Source organism: Vespa mandarinia, chromosome 4 (assembly GCF_050613455.1).
Source record: "Vespa mandarinia isolate Hongniang chromosome 4, ASM5061345v1, whole genome shotgun sequence".
In the NCBI taxonomy this organism is placed as follows: Eukaryota; Metazoa; Arthropoda; class Insecta; order Hymenoptera; family Vespidae; genus Vespa; species Vespa mandarinia.
Window position 1 is genome coordinate 33,106 of NC_140813.1, and position 21,649 is coordinate 54,754.

Below are 21,649 nucleotides of genomic sequence, written 5' to 3' on the forward strand. Positions count from 1 at the left end.
AATTACGGACGTAGCAGTCGCAACTCCAAACTTAACCAGTCGCAACTACGGACGTAACCAGTCGTAAATACGATCGCAACCAAGCACAACTCTGACGCAAATTTAGACCCGACTTAGCGAATCTTTTACGCAACTTCATACGTGGCTTTGTCGAAACATTGACACAGTATTGACGCAACTTTGACGAAACCGCTACTACAATAGATTATATAAGTAGCATGTAATTGTAAATCCAACGTATGAAGGTACAGGTGAAAGGCAAATATAACACATGCGAAATGCAACTCAGATGCAAGAGGGATGTTAGAAGTGGTAACTACCGGCCGGGATAATACGGCGGGGGGTATTAGCCGAATCTGCCAACTAGCGATACTAAAAAAAAAAAGAAGAAAAAAAAAATCATGAAAGAATAATATGTAAGGTGTAACTAACCATCAACTACGTTTCTTGGAGACAAGCAGATCTACCATTCAATGATTCTTCGATGAGCAGAGAAAGAAGAAGATAAGGAGGAAATAAGGGAAGGAGAAGAAAAGAGACGAGACGTACGTGCACATGAAAACGATGAAACTCGAAACATAAGGTTCACATATTGAAAAAAAGAGCTGGAATAAGAATAGGAAAAAGAGCCGGAATAAGATTATATAAAAGAACCGGAGTAAAAATAGAAAGAAGAGTAATAAGAAAAGAGCCGAAGGAAGGAAAAGGGACGCATTTCTACAAGATGCTGAGACAGCAGCCCGCACAGAAGCCCTCGCCCACAGGCCCCTCCCATGGGTCCCGCCCGAAATACACAAAGGATAATTAATGAAAGTAAATAAGAATAAATAGAAATGACATCGGCCATTAAAGTGTGATAGAGAAATTTCCTTTTCGTTTCTCTAAGAAATTATTGCACAACAGAATTCTCTCATATTCCTTCTATTGAAGTATTATTAGCGATATAAAATGGAAAAATATTAATGTCCATTTGGAATAAGATTCAAAAGATATTATATTAAAAAGTAATAAAATATGCAGCCATTAGCTCGGTAATACTTGCATTTAAAAGTTTACAATTAAACTTTGCAAGTATTAACGACCCAGGTCTCACTACGTGGAAGTTGCTGCATGTGGAGACCCACGGACTGTCGGTGACTCTACTCTAAAATTCGCGTTCCGCGATACCGATCCGCTATACCTTTCTGCTTCAATGCACTGGCTTCATAACTAACAGGGTATGCGTAGCTTTAGCTACTGCACACCTCTTACAGATAGCTCCACCGTTTGCACCGTCCACTTCAGATATAACGGATAATTAAGCACATCTGAATTTGTGCTTTCCGAATTTCGAACAAACAAAGCGCACTCCTTAGAAATACTAATCGCGTCGCGACACTCACGTGTGTGTTGTAATTACGTAGATTCTACTGTTAGGCCGAAATTCGCGAAGTACCCCCATCGAAATTTGGAAAAAATCAAACGAAGTCCACGGTAGGACCTTTAATCGCGCCCGAACACCCACGCGAGTGTTAGAAAAACGATGACTCTACTGTACAATTCGCGTTTTCGATTCGAACAATCAAACGAAGTTTAATCGCGCCCGAGAACACCAACACCTGTGCCCGCCGACACGCGCGCCAGTGTTCTTCCTATCCTTCCCGTATTCACGCGTAAAAATCGAGAATGAATCCAGCTAGGCGACGATGCATCCGTCCACAGATGAACCTATCCCTCGATGACCTATCCTGTAAAAGAAAAAGATAAAGAGGAAAAAAAGAACAAAAGAATATATAAAACAGAAAACCATATATATATATAATATAAACAGAAAATAAACATCATTAAAAACATAAACACATAATTAAACACATAATTAAATACAGAATTAGAAAGAATCAACATAAATAAATATTAAGAATACATATTAAAAAGGAAATAACATACTAATAACAGAATTGAAAACATAATTGAAAAAGAAAAATATGAGATAGAAATGAGAGCCGGAGAAAGAAAAGAGAGCCCCAGAAAGAGAGGAATAGAGAGCCCCAAAAAGATAAGACAAGAGAAACAGTTCTATATGATGCTGAGACAGCAGCCCGCACAGAAGCCCTCGCCCACAGGCCCCTCCTGTGGGTCCCACCCGAGACTTATAAAGAATAATTAATTATAATAAATAAAAAAGAATAGAAGTAACATCGAACAAAAAAGTGTGATAGAAAAATTTCCTTGTCGTTCCGTAAGAAATTATTGTACAATAAATTCTGTTATATTTCTTCTTTCGAAGAATTATTAGCTATATAAGATGGAAATATATTAATGTTTAGTTGGAATTAGTTTGAAAAGATATTGGAAAAGTAATACAATATGCAGCCATTCGCTCGGTAATACTTGCATTTAAAAGTTTACAATTAAACTTTGCAAGTATTAACGACCCAGGTCTCACTACGAGGAAGTTGCTGCATGTGGAGACCCACGAGCTAACGGTGACTCTACTTTACTCTAAAATCCGCGTACCGCGATACCGATCCCTCATGCCTTCCGCTTCGGATATCTTGGGCATGGGACAAAGCTAACAGGAAGTATCTAGCCTGAGCTACAGGGACTCCACTTACAGAAAGCTTAACCGTTCGACACCCTCCGCCTCAGGCATAACGGATTATTAAGCACATCTGAATTCGTGCATCCGAATTTCGAACAATCAAAGCGCATTAATCGCGTTCGCGACACTCACGTGTGTTATAGTTACGTAGATTCTACTGTTCTATCCAAATTCGCGAAGTAATCTAATCGATATGTCGAAGAAATAAAACGAAGTCCCCGGTAGGACTTTCAATCGCGCTCGCGAACACTTACGTGAGTGTTAGAATAACGGTGACTCTAAGTTGAAATCCGAAGCGCACTCCGAATTTCAACACTAAAACGAAGTCCATGATAGGATTTTTAATCGCGCCCGGACACCCACGCAAGTGTTCGAAAATCGGTGACTCTACTCTAAATAAACTAATCGAATATTCGAGCAAACAAAACGAAGTCCCCGGTAGGACTTTTAATCGCGCACGCGAACACCCACGCGGGTGTTAGAATAACGATGACTCTAAATTGAAATCCAAAGTGACATATGCTAACCGGTATTTAGACTTTCCATGATATTTGTCGGGATTTCCGCCCCGCTACCAAACATTAGGATTGTCATAACATCAGCCAGCTATGTACAGCACTACAAGGTAAACCGTTCGCGCACCCCGAATTTCAACACTAAAACGAAGTCCATGATAGGACTTTTAATCGCGCCCGGACACCCACGTAAGTGTTCGGAAAACGGTGACTCTACTCTAAAAAAACGCGTTCGCGAGGTAATCTAATCGAATATTCGAGCAGATTTAAACGAAATCCCCGGTAGGACTTTTAAGTCGCGTCCGCGTACATTCACGTGAGTTTTAGAAAAACGGTGACTCTACTCTAAATTCGCGTTTTCGATACGAGAAATCAAACGAGATATAATCGCGCCCGAGAACACCCACGCTTGTGCACGCCGGCACGCACGCCAGTGTTCTTCCTATCCTGCCCGTAACCGCGTAAAAATCGATGATGAATCGTGCCAGGCGATGACGCATTCGACCAGAGATGAACCTATACCTTGATGATCTATCCTGAAAAAGAAAAAAAGAAAATGAATAAACGAAAAATAAGAAAATAGAAGTAGCTCTGCACGCTGCTAAAGCATCAGTCCGCTACATCTCATGGGTCCTACCTAATGCTAAAAAATTAAAATTACTTAGAATATATTAATAACAAACCTAAAAACATAAAAACATAATTAAAAAGAAATAACATAATAAATATCTGAAAAGACATAATAAAAAGAAATAACATATTAATAATATAATTAAAAACATAATTAAAGAAAAAAAATATGAGTAATAAAAGAGAGCTGCTGAAAGATAAGAAAATAGAAGTAGCTCTGCATGTTGCTGAAACAACAATCCGCTTCATCTAATAGTTCCTACCTAAAACCTGTAAATCATAATTAATAAGAATATATTAAAAACATAATTAAAACCATAAAAACATAATTAAAAAGAAATAACATAATAATAATCTGAAAAGACATAATGAAAAGAAATAACATATTAATAACATAATTAGATACATAATTAAATAAGAAAAATATTAGATAGAAAAGAAAGCTGCAGATAGATAAGAAAATAGAAGTAGCTCTACACGATGATGAGACAGCAACCCGCACAGAGGCCCACACCCATGTCCCCATTCCATGGATCCCACCCGAGACTTATAAATCATAATTAATAAGTGTAAATCAGTATGAAAAATATGAAATAGAAAAGAGAGCCCCAAAAAGAGAAGAAAAGAGATGCAGCTCTTTAAGATGCTGAGAAAGCAACCCGCACAGAAGCCCTCACCCACAGGCCCCTCCCATGGGTCCCACCCGAAATACACAAAGGATAATTAATGAAAATAAATAAGAATAAATAGAAATAACAGCGGACAAAAAGGTGTGATAGAAAAAGTTCATTTTCGTTGGTCTATGAAATTATTGTAGAAAGAATTCTGCCATATTCCTCTTTTGAAGTATTATTAGCGATATAAAGTGGAAAAATATTAATGTTCATTTAGAATGAGATTAAAAATATATTGGAAAAGTAATAAAATATGCAGCCATTCGCTCGGTAGTACTTGCGTAATATGATTTAGAATTAGACTTTGCAAGTAATACCGACCCAGGTCTCACTACGTGGAAGTTGCTGCATGTGGAGACCCACGGACTGACGGTGACTCTACTCTAAAATTCGCGTTCCGCGATACCGATCCGCGATACCTTTCCGCTTCAATGCACTGGCTTCTTAACTAACAGGGTATGCGTAGCTTTGCTACTACACACCTCTTACAGATAGCTCCACCATTTGCACCGTCCGCTTCAGACATAACGGATTATTAAGCACATCTGAATTTGTGCTTTCCGAATTGCGAACAATCAAAGCGCACTCCTTAGAAATACTAATCGCGTCGCGACACTCACGTGTGTGTTATAATTACGTAGATTCTACTGTTAAGCCGAAATTCGCGAAGTACCCCCATCGAAATTTGGAAAAAATCAAACGAAGTCCACGGTAGGACCTTTAATCGCGCCCGAACACCCACGCGAGTGTTAGAAAAACGATGATTCTACTCTACAATTCGCGTTTTCGATTCGAACAATCAAACGAAGTTTAATCGCGCCCGAGAACACCAACGCCTGTGCCCGCCGACACGCGCGCCAGTGTTCTTCCTATCCTTCCCGTATTCGCGTGTAAAAATCGATGATGAATCCAGCCAGGTGACGACGCATCCGTCCGCAGATGAACCTATCCCTCGATGACCTATCCTGTAAAAGAAAAAGATAAAGGGGAAATAAAAGAACAAAAGAATATATAAAACAGAAAACGATATATATATAATATAAACAGAAAATAAACATAATTAAAAACATAAACACATAATTAAACACATAATTAAATACAGAATTAGAAAGAAACAACATAAATAAATATTAAGAATACATATTAAAAAGAAAATAAAATAATAATAACATAATTGAAAACATAATTCAAAAAGAAAAATTTGAGATAGAAACGAGAGCCGAAGAAAGAAAAGAAAGCCCCAGAAAGAGAGGAATAGAGAGCCCCAAAAAGATAAGACAAGAGAAACAGTTCTATATGATGCTGAGACAGCAGCCCGCACAGAAGCCCTCACCCACAGGCCCCTCCTGTGGGTCCCACCCGAGATATATAAAGGTTAATTAATGAGAGTAAATAAGAATAAATAGAAATGACAACGGATATAAAATTGTGATAGATAAATTTCCTTATCGTTCTGTAAGAAATTATTGTACAATAAATTCTGTTATATTTCTTCTTTCGAAGAATTATTAGCTATATAAGATGGAAATATATTAATGTTTAGTTGGAATTAGTTTGAAAAGACATTGGAAAAATAATACAATATGCAGCCATTCGCTCGGTAATACTTGCATTTAAAAGTTTACAATTAAACTTTGCAAGTATTAACGACCCAGGTCTCACTACGTGGAAGTTGCTGCATGTGGAGACCCACGAGCTAACGGTGACTCTACTTTACTCTAAAATCCGCGTACCGCGATACCGATCCCTCATGCCTTCCGCTTCGGATATCTTGGGCATGGGACAAAGCTAACAGGAAGTATCTAGCCTTAGCTACAGGGACTCCACTTACAGAAAGCTTAACCGTTCGACACCCTCCGCCTCAGGCATAACGGATTATTAAGCACATCTGAATTCGTGCATCCGAATTTCGAACAATCAAAGCGCATTAATCGCGTTCGCGACACTCACGTGTGTTATAGTTACGTAGATTCTACTGTTCTATCCAAATTCGCGAAGTAATCTAATCGATATGTCGAAGAAATAAAACGAAGTCCCCGGTAGGACTTTCAATCGCGCTCGCGAACACTTACGTGAGTGTTAGAATAACGGTGACTCTAAGTTGAAATCCGAAGCGCACTCCGAATTTCAACACTAAAACGAAGTCCATGATAGGATTTTTAATCGCGCCCGGACACCCACGCAAGTGTTCGAAAATCGGTGACTCTACTCTAAATAAACTAATCGAATATTCGAGCAAACAAAACGAAGTCCCCGGTAGGACTTTTAATCGCGCACGCGAACACCCACGCGGGTGTTAGAATAACGATGACTCTAAATTGAAATCCAAAGTGACATATGCTAACCGGTATTTAGACTTTCCATGATATTTGTCGGGATTTCCGCCCCGCTACCAAACATTAGGATTGTCATAACATCAGCCAGCTATGTACAGCACTACAAGGTAAACCGTTCGCGCACCCCGAATTTCAACACTAAACGAAGTCCATAGTAGGACTTTTAATCGCACCCGGACACCCACGCAAGTGCTCGGAAAACGGTGACTCTACTCTAAAAGACGCGTTCGCGAGGTAATCTAATCGAATATTCGAGCAAAAATTTAAACGAAGTCCCCGGTAGGACTTTTAAGTCGCGCCCGCGTTCATTCACGTGAGTGTTAGAAAAACGATGACTCTACTCTAAATTCGCGTTTTCGATACGAGCAATCAAACGATGTTTAATCGCGCCCGAGAACACCAACGCTTGTGCACGCCGACACGCACGCCAGTGTTCTCCTATCCTGCCCGTAACCGCGTGTAAAAATCGATGATGAATCGTGCCAGGCGATGACGCATTCGTCCAGAGGTGAACCTATGCCTTGATGATCTATCCTGAAAAAAAAGAAGTTAAGGAGAAAATAAGAAAAAGAAAGGAAAAGACATATTGAATATCGCTGCATGATTGCTCGATCATCCCTGAAAAAGAAAAAAAGTAGATGAATAAAAGAAAGATAAGAAAATATAAGTAGCTCTGCACGCTGCTGAAACAACAATCCGCTTCATCTGATGGGTCCTACCTAATGCTTAAAAATTAAAATTAATTAGAAAATATTAATAATAAACCTAAAAACATAAAAACATAATTAAAAAGAAATAACATAAATAAATATTAAAAAAACATAAATAAAAGAAAATAACATAATTAAATTCTGAAAAGACATATTAAAAGGAAACAAAATATTAATAACATAATTAAAAACATAATTAAAAACATAATTAAAGAAGAAAAACATGAGTAATAAAAGAGAGCTGCTGAAAGATAAGAAAATAGAAGCAGCTCTGCACGATGCTGAAGAACAGTCCTCTTTATTTCATGGGGCCTACCTAAAACCTGTAAATCATAATTAATAAGAATATATTAAAAACATAATTAAAAAGAAATAACATAATAAAAATCTGAAAAAACCTAATGGAAAGAAATAACATAATAATAATCTGAAAAGACATAATGAAAAGAAATAACATATTAATAACATAATTAAAAACATAATTAAATAAGAAAAATATTAGATAGAAAAGGAAGCTGCAGAAAGATAAGAAAATAGAAGCAGCCCTACACGATGCTAAGAGAACAACCCGCACAGAGGCCCACACCCATGTCTCCATCCCATGGGTCCCACCCGAGACTTATAAATCATAATTAATAGGAGCAAATAACAATGAAAAATGTGAAATAGAAAAGAGTGTTTCAAAAAGAGAAGAAAAGAGAAGCAGCTCTATAAGATGCTGAGTAAGCAACCCGCACAGAGGCCCACACCCATGTCCCCATCCCATGGGTCCCACCCGAGATATATATAGAGGATAATTAATGACAGTAAATAAGAAAAAATAGAAATGACAGTAATTATACGAACGATAAAATGCTGAATTTAATTTGATTGAACTTAAGAAAAATAAATGATTAATTAAAAAGAAATGAAATATTCTGAACACAGATATAAATAAATATTATTCTCTCTGAAATAAATATTATATTTATTAATCGATAATATACGATAACATATATACATGTTGTCTATAACGTTGCTAAGAATATCCTATTGTTTAAATATTAATTAATTATTTCCTCATGTGTTCGCGATCCCACGACCCGGACCTAGCTGAAAAGAACTAAGAAAAGAGAAAAGAATTAGTATATATGTATATTAATTATACGAACGATAAAATGCTAAATTTATTTTGATTAAACTTATGAAAAATAACCGATTAATATAAATAAATATTATTCTCTCTGAAAGAAATATTATTATATCTATTAATCGATAGTAAATGACAATACATGTATATGATTTTTATAACGTTGTAAAGAATATCTTATTGTTTAAATATTAATTAATTATACTTTACATATATCGTACATTGTTTAAATGTTAAGATAATCCTATTTATTAATAATTCCTTCCCGTGTTCGCGATCTCATGACTTAGACCTAGCTGAAAAGAAATAAGGAAAAAGAAAGAATATGTATATATGTATATTAATTATACGAACGATAAAATTCGGAATTTAATGTAATTAAACTTAAAAGCTAAGAAAAAAAAATATTTATTAAAAAAGAATGAAAAATTTTGAATACTGATCTAAAGAAATATTATATTACTTTTACATTTCATAGATAGGCGATTTTAATATAGAACTCGATTTTATTAAAATAAAATTATGAATTGAATTGAACTTTAGAAAAGAAAAAATGTGCTGAATTTATCAATCGACTTTAACGTAATATTTGATTTTATTATACTAGAATCATAAATTCAATTAAGTTTTAAAAAAAAGTTTAATATTAAAAAGGCATAAAATATGAAATAATCCTATTCGCGTACGCGTGGCAATGTGGGAATATTATTTACGGAAGGTTACTCCTTCTCAGTTTTTTAAATTTACACCCCTACACCCATCACCATAAGAGCATTTTGAGTGACAACATGGTAAAATTAAAATACTAATATAGTAAAACTAAGAGCCATTCTCGAAAGTTCCTAGTGAACCTTCGAAAATAACTCAATAGCCTAATAGTTGTCCTCTTGAGCCACATGTTGTCTTCGGCATATAGCCTCTTCTTTGCCTCAACCTAATCGATTATCACTCTAAAACTGTAACGACAAAATTTGATTCCAAATTCTAAGATATGAAATATAACCCTAATACAACCTTAACGAATCTGAAAACTTATTATCCTTACGAAAGATACTTTTTCGCTGTGTGGGAGAAATTAGATATTAATTATAAAAATATTAAAAATTAGATAATAGTATATTAATTGCTGAAAATCCTGAGCTAAAAAATAATTAATTTATCATCTAGGCTTACGGACTACGTCTCTTTGTTTTTTAGCAATCATTCTACTCGATTTATCTCTTTCAAAATCAATGACTCTATCGAGACTTTTTTTGTATCAATTTAAATTGATTAAATATTTAATTAATAATTATTTAAATATATAAAGCAAAACCTTGGACGTTCCTTCTTACAAACAAATATTTTAATTATTGTAATAAAATCATCCACAGTTTCGTTTGTAATCCAGAAACTATCCATCGCGAATGTCTTCTTACTCGTTCCTTAATAGAACTTATGAATATCGATTCTTTACTTATTTCCGCGCGAGTAAAATATTTTAAAATGTATTAAAATATTCAAAATCTCAAATAATTATAAACGCGTTTGAGCAAGAAGACCCTATCCTTATTTAATAAATAAATGAAAAAATAAGAAACCATTCACGAGTAAATCTCCGAAGAAATTTACTCGTGGTCACTCAATGCTCTTCTACTAATTAATTACAACCAATCACCCGTGCCGATTTGGACCTCTCGTCCTCGACATGATTAAGTGATTGGAGGGACTTAAAAATTCACTCACCACTTAAGAAGTTCTGCGATGGCTCCAAAACACTCGTCCAAATCGAAATTGAGAGTGGACGATTCGTATGTGGTTGAAAATTAGGTAGGTCGACATGGAAGTTGATCAAGAATCTCTTCAATGATGCACTGACTCTATATCGCGATAGTTATTTTTTAACGAACGGTCACTGAATTTACTTCGCGAAACTCTACAGTCTTTTATAAATACAGCCTATGCAACTGTCAAAAAATTATTACAGTCTGTGAACAAACACTGACTCTAACGACTGCATTGCACGCAGACGTTGCAAAAACTTTTGCTATTTAAATCGCGAAACGCGAACGAACGAACACTGCTTCTACTTCACGATATTCATATTTAAGAGATACAAATATTCGATTACAACATTGATTCCCGAGCGATTGTATTGACGTTCTGAAACAACAAAATAAAAACAAAATTATTAATATCACCGTTATAATAAGAAACTGTATAAATTATTGAAGAAACGTAAGATATAAAAATATATTTACCTTAATATTTGTTGATACTTGCAACGAAGACATCCTGAGACACTTTAGATGTTTCCTCGTCAAAAGAAAAAGGAGAAATGATTCGGTAATCGCGATTTACAAATTTTAATGTTTAAATAAATGTACTATTGTTTAAATATTACTCTATTCTATCCCGCGTGCAATAAAAATCGTTTAAATAATTATAAAATTAGCGAAAATATTAATTTATAAGCTTTAGCATTTAGAAAAGACAATCGCGATGTGTCCAGGTCGAAGAGCAAGAGGAAACTAACTCGCGAATTGTCAAAGTCGTGACAAAGTGCGTTTATGTTTATATTACACGAGCCAACTACTCCAAAATTAAAAATTTAAAGTAATAGAAATTTATATTAAAATTATTTTTAATCCCGCGCGCGATTCAGACTTTTTAATGTTTAAATAAATGTACTATTGTTTAAATATTACTCTATTCTATCCCGCGTGCTATAAAAATCGTTTAAATGATTATAAAATTAGCGAAAATATTAATTTATAAGCTTTAGCGTTTAGAAAAAACAATCGCTATGTGTCCAGGTCGAAGAGCAAGAAGAAACTAACTCGCGAACTGTCAAAGTCGTGACAAAGTGCGTTTATGTTTATATTACATGAGGCAACAACTCCGAAATTAAAAATTTAAAGTAATAGAAATTTATATTAAAATTATTTGTAATCCCGCGCGCGATTCAGACTTTTTAATGTTTAAATAAATGTACTATTGTTTAAATATTACTCTATTCTATCCCGCGTGCTATAAAAATCGTTTAAATAATTACAAAATTAGCGAAAATATTAATTTATAAGCTTTAGCGTTTAGAAAAGACAATCGCGATGTGTCCAGGTCGAAGAGCAAGAAGAAACTAACTCGCGAACTGTCAAAGTCGTGACAAAGTGCGTTTATGTTTATATTACATGAGGCAACTACTCCGAAATTAAAAATTTAAAGTAATAGAAATTTATATTAAAATTATTGTAAGTCACGCGCGCGTTTCAGACTTTTTAATGTTTAAATAAATGTACTATTGTTTAAATATTACTCTATTCTATCCCGCGTGCAATAAAAATCGTTTAAATGATTATAAAATTAGCGAAAATATTAATTTATAAGCTTTAGCGTTTAGAAAAGGCAATCGCGATGTGTCCAGGTCGAAGAGCAAGAGGAAACTAACTCGCGAACTGTCAAAGTCGTGACAAAGTGCGTTTATGTTTATATTACACGAGCCAACTACTCCGAAATTAAAAATTTAAAGTAATAGAAATTTATATTAAAATTATTTTTAATCCCGCGCGCGATTCAGACTTTTTAATGTTTAAATAAATGTACTATTGTTTAAATATTACTCTATTCTATCCCGCGTGCTATAAAAATCGTTTAAATGATTATAAAATTAGCGAAAATATTAATTTATAAGCTTTAGCGTTTAGAAAAGACAATCGCGATGTGTCCAGGTCGAAGAGCAAGAAGAAACTAACTCGCGAACTGTCAAAGTCGTGACAAAGTGCGTTTATGTTTATATTACATGAGGCAACTACTCCGAAATTAAAAATTTAAAGTAATAGAAATTTATATTAAAATTATTGTAAGTCACGCGCGCGTTTCAGACTTTTTAATGTTTAAATAAATGTACTATTGTTTAAATATTACTCTATTCTATCCCGCGTGCAATAAAAATCGTTTAAATGATTATAAAATTAGCGAAAATATTAATTTATAAGCTTTAGCGTTTAGAAAAGGCAATCGCGATGTGTCCAGGTCGAAGAGCAAGAGGAAACTAACTCGCGAACTGTCAAAGTCGTGACAAAGTGCGTTTATGTTTATATTACACGAGCCAACTACTCCGAAATTAAAAATTTAAAGTAATAGAAATTTATATTAAAATTATTTTTAACCCCGCGCGCGATTCAGACTTTTTAATGTTTAAATAAATGTACTATTGTTTAAATATTACTCTATTCTATCCCGCGTGCTATAAAAATCGTTTAAATGATTATAAAATTAGCGAAAATATTAATTTATAAGCTTTAGCGTTTAGAAAAGACAATCGCGATGTGTCCAGGTCGAAGAGCAAGAAGAAACTAACTCGCGAACTGTCAAAGTCGTGACAAAGTGCGTTTATGTTTATATTACATGAGGCAACTACTCCGAAATTAAAAATTTAAAGTAATAGAAATTTATATTAAAATTATTGTAAGTCACGCGCGCGTTTCAGACTTTTTAATGTTTAAATAAATGTACTATTGTTTAAATATTACTCTATTCTATCCCGCGTGCAATAAAAATCGTTTAAATGATTATAAAATTAGCGAAAATATTAATTTATAAGCTTTAGCGTTTAGAAAAGACAATCGCGATGTGTCCAGGTCGAAGAGCAAGAGGAAACTAACTCGCGAACTGTCAAAGTCGTGACAAAGTGCGTTTATGTTTATATTACACGAGCCAACTACTCCGAAATTAAAAATTTAAAGTAATAGAAATTTATATTAAAATTATTTTTAATCCCGCGCGCGATTCAGACTTTTTAATGTTTAAATAAATGAACTATTGTTTAAATATTACTCGATTCTATCCAGCGTGCAATAAAAATCGTTTAAATAATTTATTTTATTTATATCTCTTTTGAAATTATTTACATTTATTATAAAATTTATATACATAATTTCTTGGAAAAGAATCGCGCCGTAAAATGCTGTTTTTTCTTTTTTTTGAGAGTAGTGCATGTATGAAAATAAAAATTTTATAACAATTCAAAAATCGACCTCTGGATGATGTAGAACTTCCACATGTTATTGCCATTATGCATACATTATGTGCATATGTGTTTATTCTTTAATTGTTTTCATTTATTACAAAGACGTATTTATTTTCTTATATATATATATGAATATTTTCCTATTTATATTTATATTCTGTATTATACCTTCGACTCATCTTGTAAATATGATATAATAATTTGAATATACTATGAAAAAATATAATATACTGATATAAATTATTAATACATTTATCTCCTTCATGTATGACATATATCAATTTTTAATTTAAACAAAATTATATATAGTTTTTGACGTAATGTATACAATCTAATATAAACTATATACATGTATCAAGTAATGAGAATTTTTATGTCCATATGTGTACTCGTAAAATTATACATTAGATTTCAAAAAATTTAGCAGAAGACCAATTTTATAATAAAGATTATATTTTTTTTTTAAACGAAGTAATGTGGTTTCTTAACTATAATGCCATATTCAGCAACAGCGGGCGTCAAATCTTCCATAGTAAGCATATAACGACGATCCTTTCCTTTTGTTTTTGTATTTTGATTAGCACCACGTGTTTTGCAGTGTTGAAGGGCATCATTAGCAATTTCGGAAATAAATTTCTGAGCTGCTAAGGATACTAAACGTACTCTGTAATTCAATGTTAATTATAAATAATTATTAACTCTTTTATACCGATATATTTACTTACATTTTATTGCCTAATTGAATTTTTATACTTACATTCTTGGATCGGTTGTATTAAAACCAGCAGTATGCAAGTAATGTTCGCTAATAGCATCAGGCACCTACAATGAATGATAATAAAGAAACATAAAATTATGTATGAATAATAGAAATATTTCAAGTTTTATATACCGTTGGTGTATAATCTTCTAGTTGTAAAAGAAAATCTGAGAGTGGTTGACCAGCTGTTTTTGGTTCTTCATTTGTATACATTGTTGGAAGATCCCTTTCAAAGTTTTCTGTCATGTTTCTTTAATATTATTAATTATTTCTTACGATTCAAAATTGACAACAATATTATAAGATTTATTAGGTTATTATCTGTAAATGTAAAATGTATACATTTAAATATATACACGTTATTCATAAATGAAATATACGTTATATTGAATATAATTTATAATAAAACTTACATTACGACGTTTAATTAAAATGTTATTATTGAAAAATTCATCAAATATTCTGGAATACACTCTCCGAATTGTAACGATAGATTCGTAAATAAGGTTATGAACGATGTTCTTGGCATTAAAAATATCATCTGCTACTCGCGCCCTCTGTAGGGCGCATTTTGAGATAAGATAATTAAGCGCTAAATTTAAATGTAAATATTTTAAGCATTCACTCGTTTTATTATTGGTGCATTTCTTAGCTTTTTCTTAAAATTCCTTAATGCTAATTAAATAGAAATAATTATAAACCATCGGTGTGTATATATATATAAGATTGATGTATTTGTACATTTGTACATGTAAAGAATATATGTTTTATATGTATTAATTCTATTTCATATTTATAATACGTAATTTTTTATATTGAAATTGACATGAGATAATAAAAAATACATATCTACATATATAACTGTTTAACATGGTGCACAGCATGGCATGCAAGGTAAACAGGGTGGTGGACATGGCGGTGGACATGGCGGTGGACATGGTACGCATGGAACACACGGATCACAGGGACCGCAAGGACCACAAGGACCACAAGGACCACAAGGGGCACAAGGACCACAAGGGGCACAAGGACCACAAGGGACACAAGGACCACAAGGGGCACAAGGACCACAAGGGGCACAAGGACCACAAGGGGCACAAGGACCACAAGGGGCACAAGGACCACAAGGGGCACAAGGACCACAAGGGGCACAAGGACCACAAGGGGCACAAGGACCACAAGGGGCACAAGGACCACAAGGGGCACAAGGGGCACAAGGACCACAAGGATCACAGGGACCGCAAGGATTACAAGGTGGACAAGGTGGACAAGGTGGACAAGATGGATAACAAGAGGGAGGTGAGCAGCAACTTATACATGGTGGAGGGCAAACAGGTGATGGACAAGCGTTATTGCAAACAAGTCTGCAATATGCCGCTAATGCAGATTCTCTTGCTTGATCTGCACAATGGAACTTCTTAAGAGCTACACTTATATCTCCTAAATCTGTTAGCTTCAGAAGGGCGCTAGTTCCAGGTCCACAAACTGGATATAGTTTTGTCATACACTCTGGTCGACCCATACAATCCCACATCATGCATCTATCTTGTAATCCATTCCTCCTGATACACTCGCATCGATACATTATACTTGCACGAAGATTATAGCTTTTACACCGTTTGACAGGCTCCTATTTAAAATTTATATTACTTTTCTATTTTTTTTTTCTTTCTAATGATCATATCCTTGTAACTTACGCAACAAGGATCACAACAATTCGTAATTGGACAATAAGTAGGTGGCGGACACGGTGGTTCATCCCATTCGCATGGTTTTCTATAAAAAATAATTTATAAATATATCAATTTTATTTTAATGTATATCTTCTTACTTTCTATCCATGGAACTGACTAAACATTTTAGTTGTGCTAATAATTCACGTCTTCTGTCACAATTTGGATTTTTCCCATCGCAAGGCATGTTTAATTTAAATCATAAACATATATACTTGAAATTTATCTATAAATTTTGTCCTTTTTTTTTTTTTTTTTTTATTTCTTTTTTATCGTAAAAATTATCAAATTGTTTAAATATGCATCTTATTAAATTAATTTGCCACGTACAACATTGAATTTATAAGAATCATATATTATTCCATTAGGTTTTTCTTTTTTTGTTATTTTGGAAGTAGTTGTCATAGCAATCGACTGTCATATTATATGTAACGACAGTATAAACTCTCAATACATTTTACTCAAATTTTTTAAGTAACTCTTTAAAAATATTGTTTAAACGATTAACAATTATGCATTTCATTAATTGATACTTAATGAGTTAATAAAATTTCAAAGGAGAAAAAGAATAATTAAGAAAAGTACAAAAAAAGAGTACAAAATAAAATTGAAGAAACATGAACTGCAATAAATTCTCCCCAACGTGTTCACCAACATGTTCACCAGTAAATCCTTGCTGTCTATCTACTTGTTCACCTTGTCCACCATGCGCACCTTGTTCGCCATGTTCACCTTGCCCACCTTGTCCACCGTGCGCGCCTTGTCCGCCATGTTCACCTTGCCCACCTTGTCCACCCTGCCCACCTTGTCCGCCATGTTCACCCTGCCCACCTTGTCCACCTTGTCCACCATGCGTGCCATGTGCACCTTGTCCACCGCCATGTCTACCGTGTCCACCACCATGTAGGATTACAATATGTACACCACCTATATCTTGTGGTCATTGTCCACCAAAATGTGTTCCTTATTGTCCACCTCCGTGTCCTCCAGCATGTCCACCAAGATGTCTTACAAGAGTAGCAACACGTCCCGTGAAGTGGGCAGTAATGTTTTAAAACATGTTTTTATATTTAACGATTGTCTTTTATATATTATATACGTACAAGAAATTGTATAAGAGTTATTAATAAAAATTACGTATATTTTCTTTTTAACATGATCTTTGTAACATTGATCATTTATAAAAGGCCATTAAATGTTAATGAATTTATAAACATTTCTATCGATTTGTAGTAAAACACCTTGCTCATTCAATTTTGATAAAAACCGAGTGAAATCTTGTATATTAATACCTCCATTTATTGCTATTTCGTTCAGCTGTGATAAAGAGAAAAATTTTTGTCCATTTGATTTGATTTCATCTTCTAGTAACCTTATAAATATTTTTACCTGTTAGAAAAAATAATGGCATAAATTAATGAATAATTTTAAGATTAAATATTTTTAATACTAAATATATAAGTAGTGTGCGCGTATATATATATATATATATATATATATATATATACTTTTCCCTCTGTAGGTTTGTTTCTATGTTGTAATTTCAACGTTGAATTTTCATACATGTTCATCATTGCGTACTCTAATATTTTTACTACTTCCAGAGCATCTAACTCTGTAGCCTCAACACGCAATTCCAACTTTGCTCTGGCCTGTTCAAAGTTCAAAGTTATTGTTATCTACTGGAAAAAAAGTTGTAAACATAATTTTGTAGTGCGCAATGACAAACCTCGGTTAATCTAATCATTGCTTCTAGCTGCCTATTGTATATCGGTATACCGCCAAATTCTATATTCCTTGATCTGAGTTCCAGGTAATACTTTTGCAATACTTCTGCTGCCTTAACAGTTAATTTTGGATAAACATATTGACGGGCATATAGGATATATTTTTTCAATATAAACTGTGGTATGATATCTTTAGATTGTGTTAGTGAAAACATTAGTTTTTCTCTGAAACAAATATAGAATAGTTTGGTGTAATATATAAAATTGATATCCCTTAATATAAACTAACTCCTTAAATTACCTTAAAGAATCGTCTTGTGACATTGACTGCATTGATTTATCGTTGCTTGGACTCTTCTCTATCTTGTCATTTGTACCAATATGGGATGACATGATATGTTTACATATTAAATGATCGCGTTGCTATTACAAAGACATTAAATTATTATAAAATATTAATGTAAAACTTAAGGGAGTAAATATTTTCTTATGAATATCAAGATACTTTATCTGGATCATCCAGGAGTAAAAAGATTAAATCAAATCTTGAAAGAAGAGGTTGACTTATGTTTAAATTTTGTAAAATTGTCTTGCTTCTGTCGTATCTGCCACCAATGTGATTCGCAGCTGCGAGAACCGATGTTCTAGAAGGAAGAGAACACAGTATCCCGGATTTAGCAACACTGACACTTTGCTGTTCCATAGATTCCAATAGAGCCTACAAAATATATTACCTTTTTATACAATTGAAAGAAAAATAAAAATGTTTACATTTATAATTTTTACATTTATATACCTGATGTTGCACAGACATTTTATCAAATTCATCAATGCAACAACAACCACCATCTGCTAACACTAAAGCACCAGGTTCTAATGCAAAGTCATTTGTCCCATTTTCTTTTGTCAAAGTAACGGTTAATCCTGAAGAGGTACTTGAATTGCCACAAATATACACGCCTTAACACAGAGGAATGCCTTTAGATATGTATATTTAAATATTAATTTATATTCACCTTTGGCGGATACACGCGAACATGCCTGTAACAATTGAGATTTTCCAAGGCCAGGATCTCCCACTATAAGAACATGTATATGATCACGTAAACCCTTATGTTTTGCATTACCGCCAAACAAACTTAACAACAATCCAGCTTTAATCATTTCATGACCATATATACCCGGGCACAATGAATGTACTAATAATGGAAAGATATTAGGCTTGTCATAAACCTCCTGCGAAAATTATCATGCGATTTATTTATATATACAAATGGAATACAAAATAAATTATTAGATAGAGTAAAATAAATGTATATAAACCTTAATTGCAAGATAATCTTTTATATTCATTTCATTGACAACAGTGTCTGCGTTGATGCACTTTTTCTCAGTATTTTTCTCAGTATCATTGTTATTAACGTTATTGTTGTTATGAACTATCGTAATGGCTTCCATGTAAAAAGAAAACGAAGCTGCAGCATGCCCTTTAAACGTATTATCATCTATTCCTTGAACCTGAAGATACAAAGTTTAAGAAAGAAAGAAAGAAAGAAAGAAAGAAAGAAAGAAAGAAAGAAAGAAAAAAGAAATTTTAATTTTTTATTTATTGGACAACATAAACGCTCACTTTAACGATCCCTGTAAGCATTAAATCATCTCCTGGCATACAAGTATCTACTAAATCATCCAAAATTTTTACATCCAGTATTCTAGGCATTCTACCTTTAGTTTCCTAAAAATAAATCCCATATAACGAAATGACACAGAAAAATTATGCGATAACAGCTGTTAATATCATTATAAAAGTAAATGGAGAATAATTATTAATATATTATTATATCAATAAAAGGGAGCATACCTGTTCGTTATTTAATATCTCTTGTATTCTAATCATTTGAAAAGAAATAGTTCTAACATAAGGTGAATTCAATACAGGTTGAAACGTTGTCACACCACAAACTGTACATTTCTTAGGCACGGTATAAAATCCCTCCGACTGTTTTTCTATCTTTTCTAAACCACATTTTGAGCATACAAATACAAACCATTGAGCAAGCTGCTTTGTTCGTCCTACTCTTACAACGCATCCTCTTGTATTTATTAATTTTCCTTGAGAAAAATAAAAGGGACAATGGAAGAATATCGCGTAGACAAGATATAGAGAATAATATAATATGTGGTTTTAATATTATACCATACGAATTCACTTTAATATCTCGTAAACAAACAATTTGTCCATAATTTAATATTCTTATTTTGACCGCAGGCAATAGATTTATTGAATTCAAAATACTTTTTAGATTTTCCTTTGACACGGTATTTAAAATATTCTGAAAAGTTAAACGGTGATACTATTGAGAGTATTATATAAATACAAGATTTCTCCAAAATGAAAATTTAGAAATATAATTTATATTAAATTTAATTCCAATTGTTAACAATAAAATTAATTCATCTTAAAAAACATTTATATGAATATACCTGATGAATTGCAAGTTTGATGCAATTTATCGTAAATATCGGTTTCTCTTGTATATCAGTTTTAAAGTTACTCCATTCATTTAGAAACGTATCGTCGTTAAACAAATTGTTAAAGTCAATGTTAAAAGTCATTCCAGCCTCTAAATTGGCTAATGTAAGAAATGATGATATATCTGAATAATTTTTCATGAACCGTTCGACAGCTTTAACTTTTCTTACAGTATCGGAAGACTTTTTATATTCTAAAATGAATGAAAAAGTTAATTAAATAGACATTATTTACTTATATCATATTAACGATAAAGCGAGATTTTTTTGATACCTTGCTCGTCAAAGTATAATGTCCATCCATAGTAAGGAATATTTGCATTTTCATGAATATATAAAGACGCATTATCCCGGGAAGGACTTTTTAATCGCTTTGCTGATCTTTCATTTGTATTTGTTATAGTTCCTATCGCAATAAGATAATATTAATTAGTAGTATAAAATATGCAAAGATATGTATCTAAGCTATGTAAGATCTATTATAATATTAATTCATATAGAAATAGAAAGCTTTTTACACCTTTTCAATGGGTTTTTCGTGGCAGATAAAAGGTAAATAATAAAAATTGGACCACGGAGAAACTTAATATACATTTCAAACTTACTAGTTTGCTTGGTTCCTTTACTTTTCATATACCAACGTTTTCTATAGAAATTATTTCTTTTGTCATCCATGTATGATGTATGGTACGTTGCAAAGATAAAAATCGAAAATAGTATTTAAGTAACAAGAAACTTATCTATCGTTATAACCACTTTCCTTGATCATAATAAGTTTTGTACCGGCGTTCAAACGGTTCGATCATAACATTTCTTCATTCGTCAACATGCAGCCATCTTGAATGAAATACGCGCGAAATTTCAATTTTCTCGAAAATTCAAATTTTTTAAATAATAATACAATAATATCTTACTAATGTATTATTCATAAGAGAAACAAAATCCCGAGATAGATATATTGTATTCATAATTTTATTTCAATAGGAAAATCGATCAAATTTACAAATGCAATGAACACAAAAGAAAAGAAAGGAAAAGAAAGGATTGGTATCTAAAACTTTTAATAACATATATAACATATATAATGCATGTATATACATAAAAAAAATGGGTGTCAATTTTTTTTTTCACAGGGATGACAGAAAATGTACAATTGAACTGTATGATAAAAACTTTTTCTACTTTTCCGAGAATATGCTGTATAAGTGTTTAAATCTATGTACATAAAGTAATGTACCTTTATATATATTATATGTATAATTAAATTTATGTATATGAAGTATTGTTACGTGTAAAATACGTTCATCGAATGAT

At 33.0% G+C, this 21,649-nt stretch overlaps 3 protein-coding genes across 3 annotated transcripts; all 3 read right to left on the reverse strand.

Annotated features, from left to right (window-relative positions):
• Window positions 1–13,500: 13,500 nt before the first annotated feature.
• On the reverse strand, window positions 13,501–14,903 carry LOC118447171 (transcription initiation factor TFIID subunit 10). The gene is made up of 4 exons (XM_035878758.2): window positions 14,757–14,903; window positions 14,476–14,664; window positions 14,341–14,405; window positions 13,501–14,247 (listed from the first exon to the last, which is right to left on the reverse strand). Exons 2-4 carry the CDS (start codon window positions 14,587–14,589, stop codon window positions 14,046–14,048), a joined length of 381 nt encoding a protein of 126 aa, XP_035734651.1. The 5' UTR covers window positions 14,590–14,664; window positions 14,757–14,903; the 3' UTR covers window positions 13,501–14,045.
• A 144-nt stretch (window positions 14,904–15,047) lies between these two features.
• Window positions 15,048–16,979, reverse strand: LOC146873030 (uncharacterized). Its single transcript, XM_085656510.1, has 3 exons — window positions 16,765–16,979; window positions 16,041–16,119; window positions 15,048–15,973 (listed from the first exon to the last, which is right to left on the reverse strand). The coding sequence occupies exons 1-3, from the start codon at window positions 16,977–16,979 to the stop codon at window positions 15,209–15,211; spliced, it is 1,059 nt and encodes a 352-aa protein (XP_085512636.1). The 3' UTR covers window positions 15,048–15,208.
• Window positions 16,980–17,265: 286 nt separating this feature from the next.
• On the reverse strand, window positions 17,266–21,161 carry LOC118447165 (DNA helicase MCM8-like). The gene is made up of 14 exons (XM_035878738.2): window positions 20,941–21,161; window positions 20,610–20,741; window positions 20,288–20,529; window positions 20,001–20,136; window positions 19,665–19,915; window positions 19,434–19,538; window positions 19,127–19,321; window positions 18,820–19,039; window positions 18,600–18,763; window positions 18,309–18,521; window positions 18,105–18,226; window positions 17,806–18,028; window positions 17,585–17,728; window positions 17,266–17,465 (listed from the first exon to the last, which is right to left on the reverse strand). Exons 1-14 carry the CDS (start codon window positions 21,008–21,010, stop codon window positions 17,268–17,270), a joined length of 2,415 nt encoding a protein of 804 aa, XP_035734631.2. The 5' UTR covers window positions 21,011–21,161; the 3' UTR covers window positions 17,266–17,267.
• Between the last annotated feature and the right edge of the window lie 488 nt (window positions 21,162–21,649).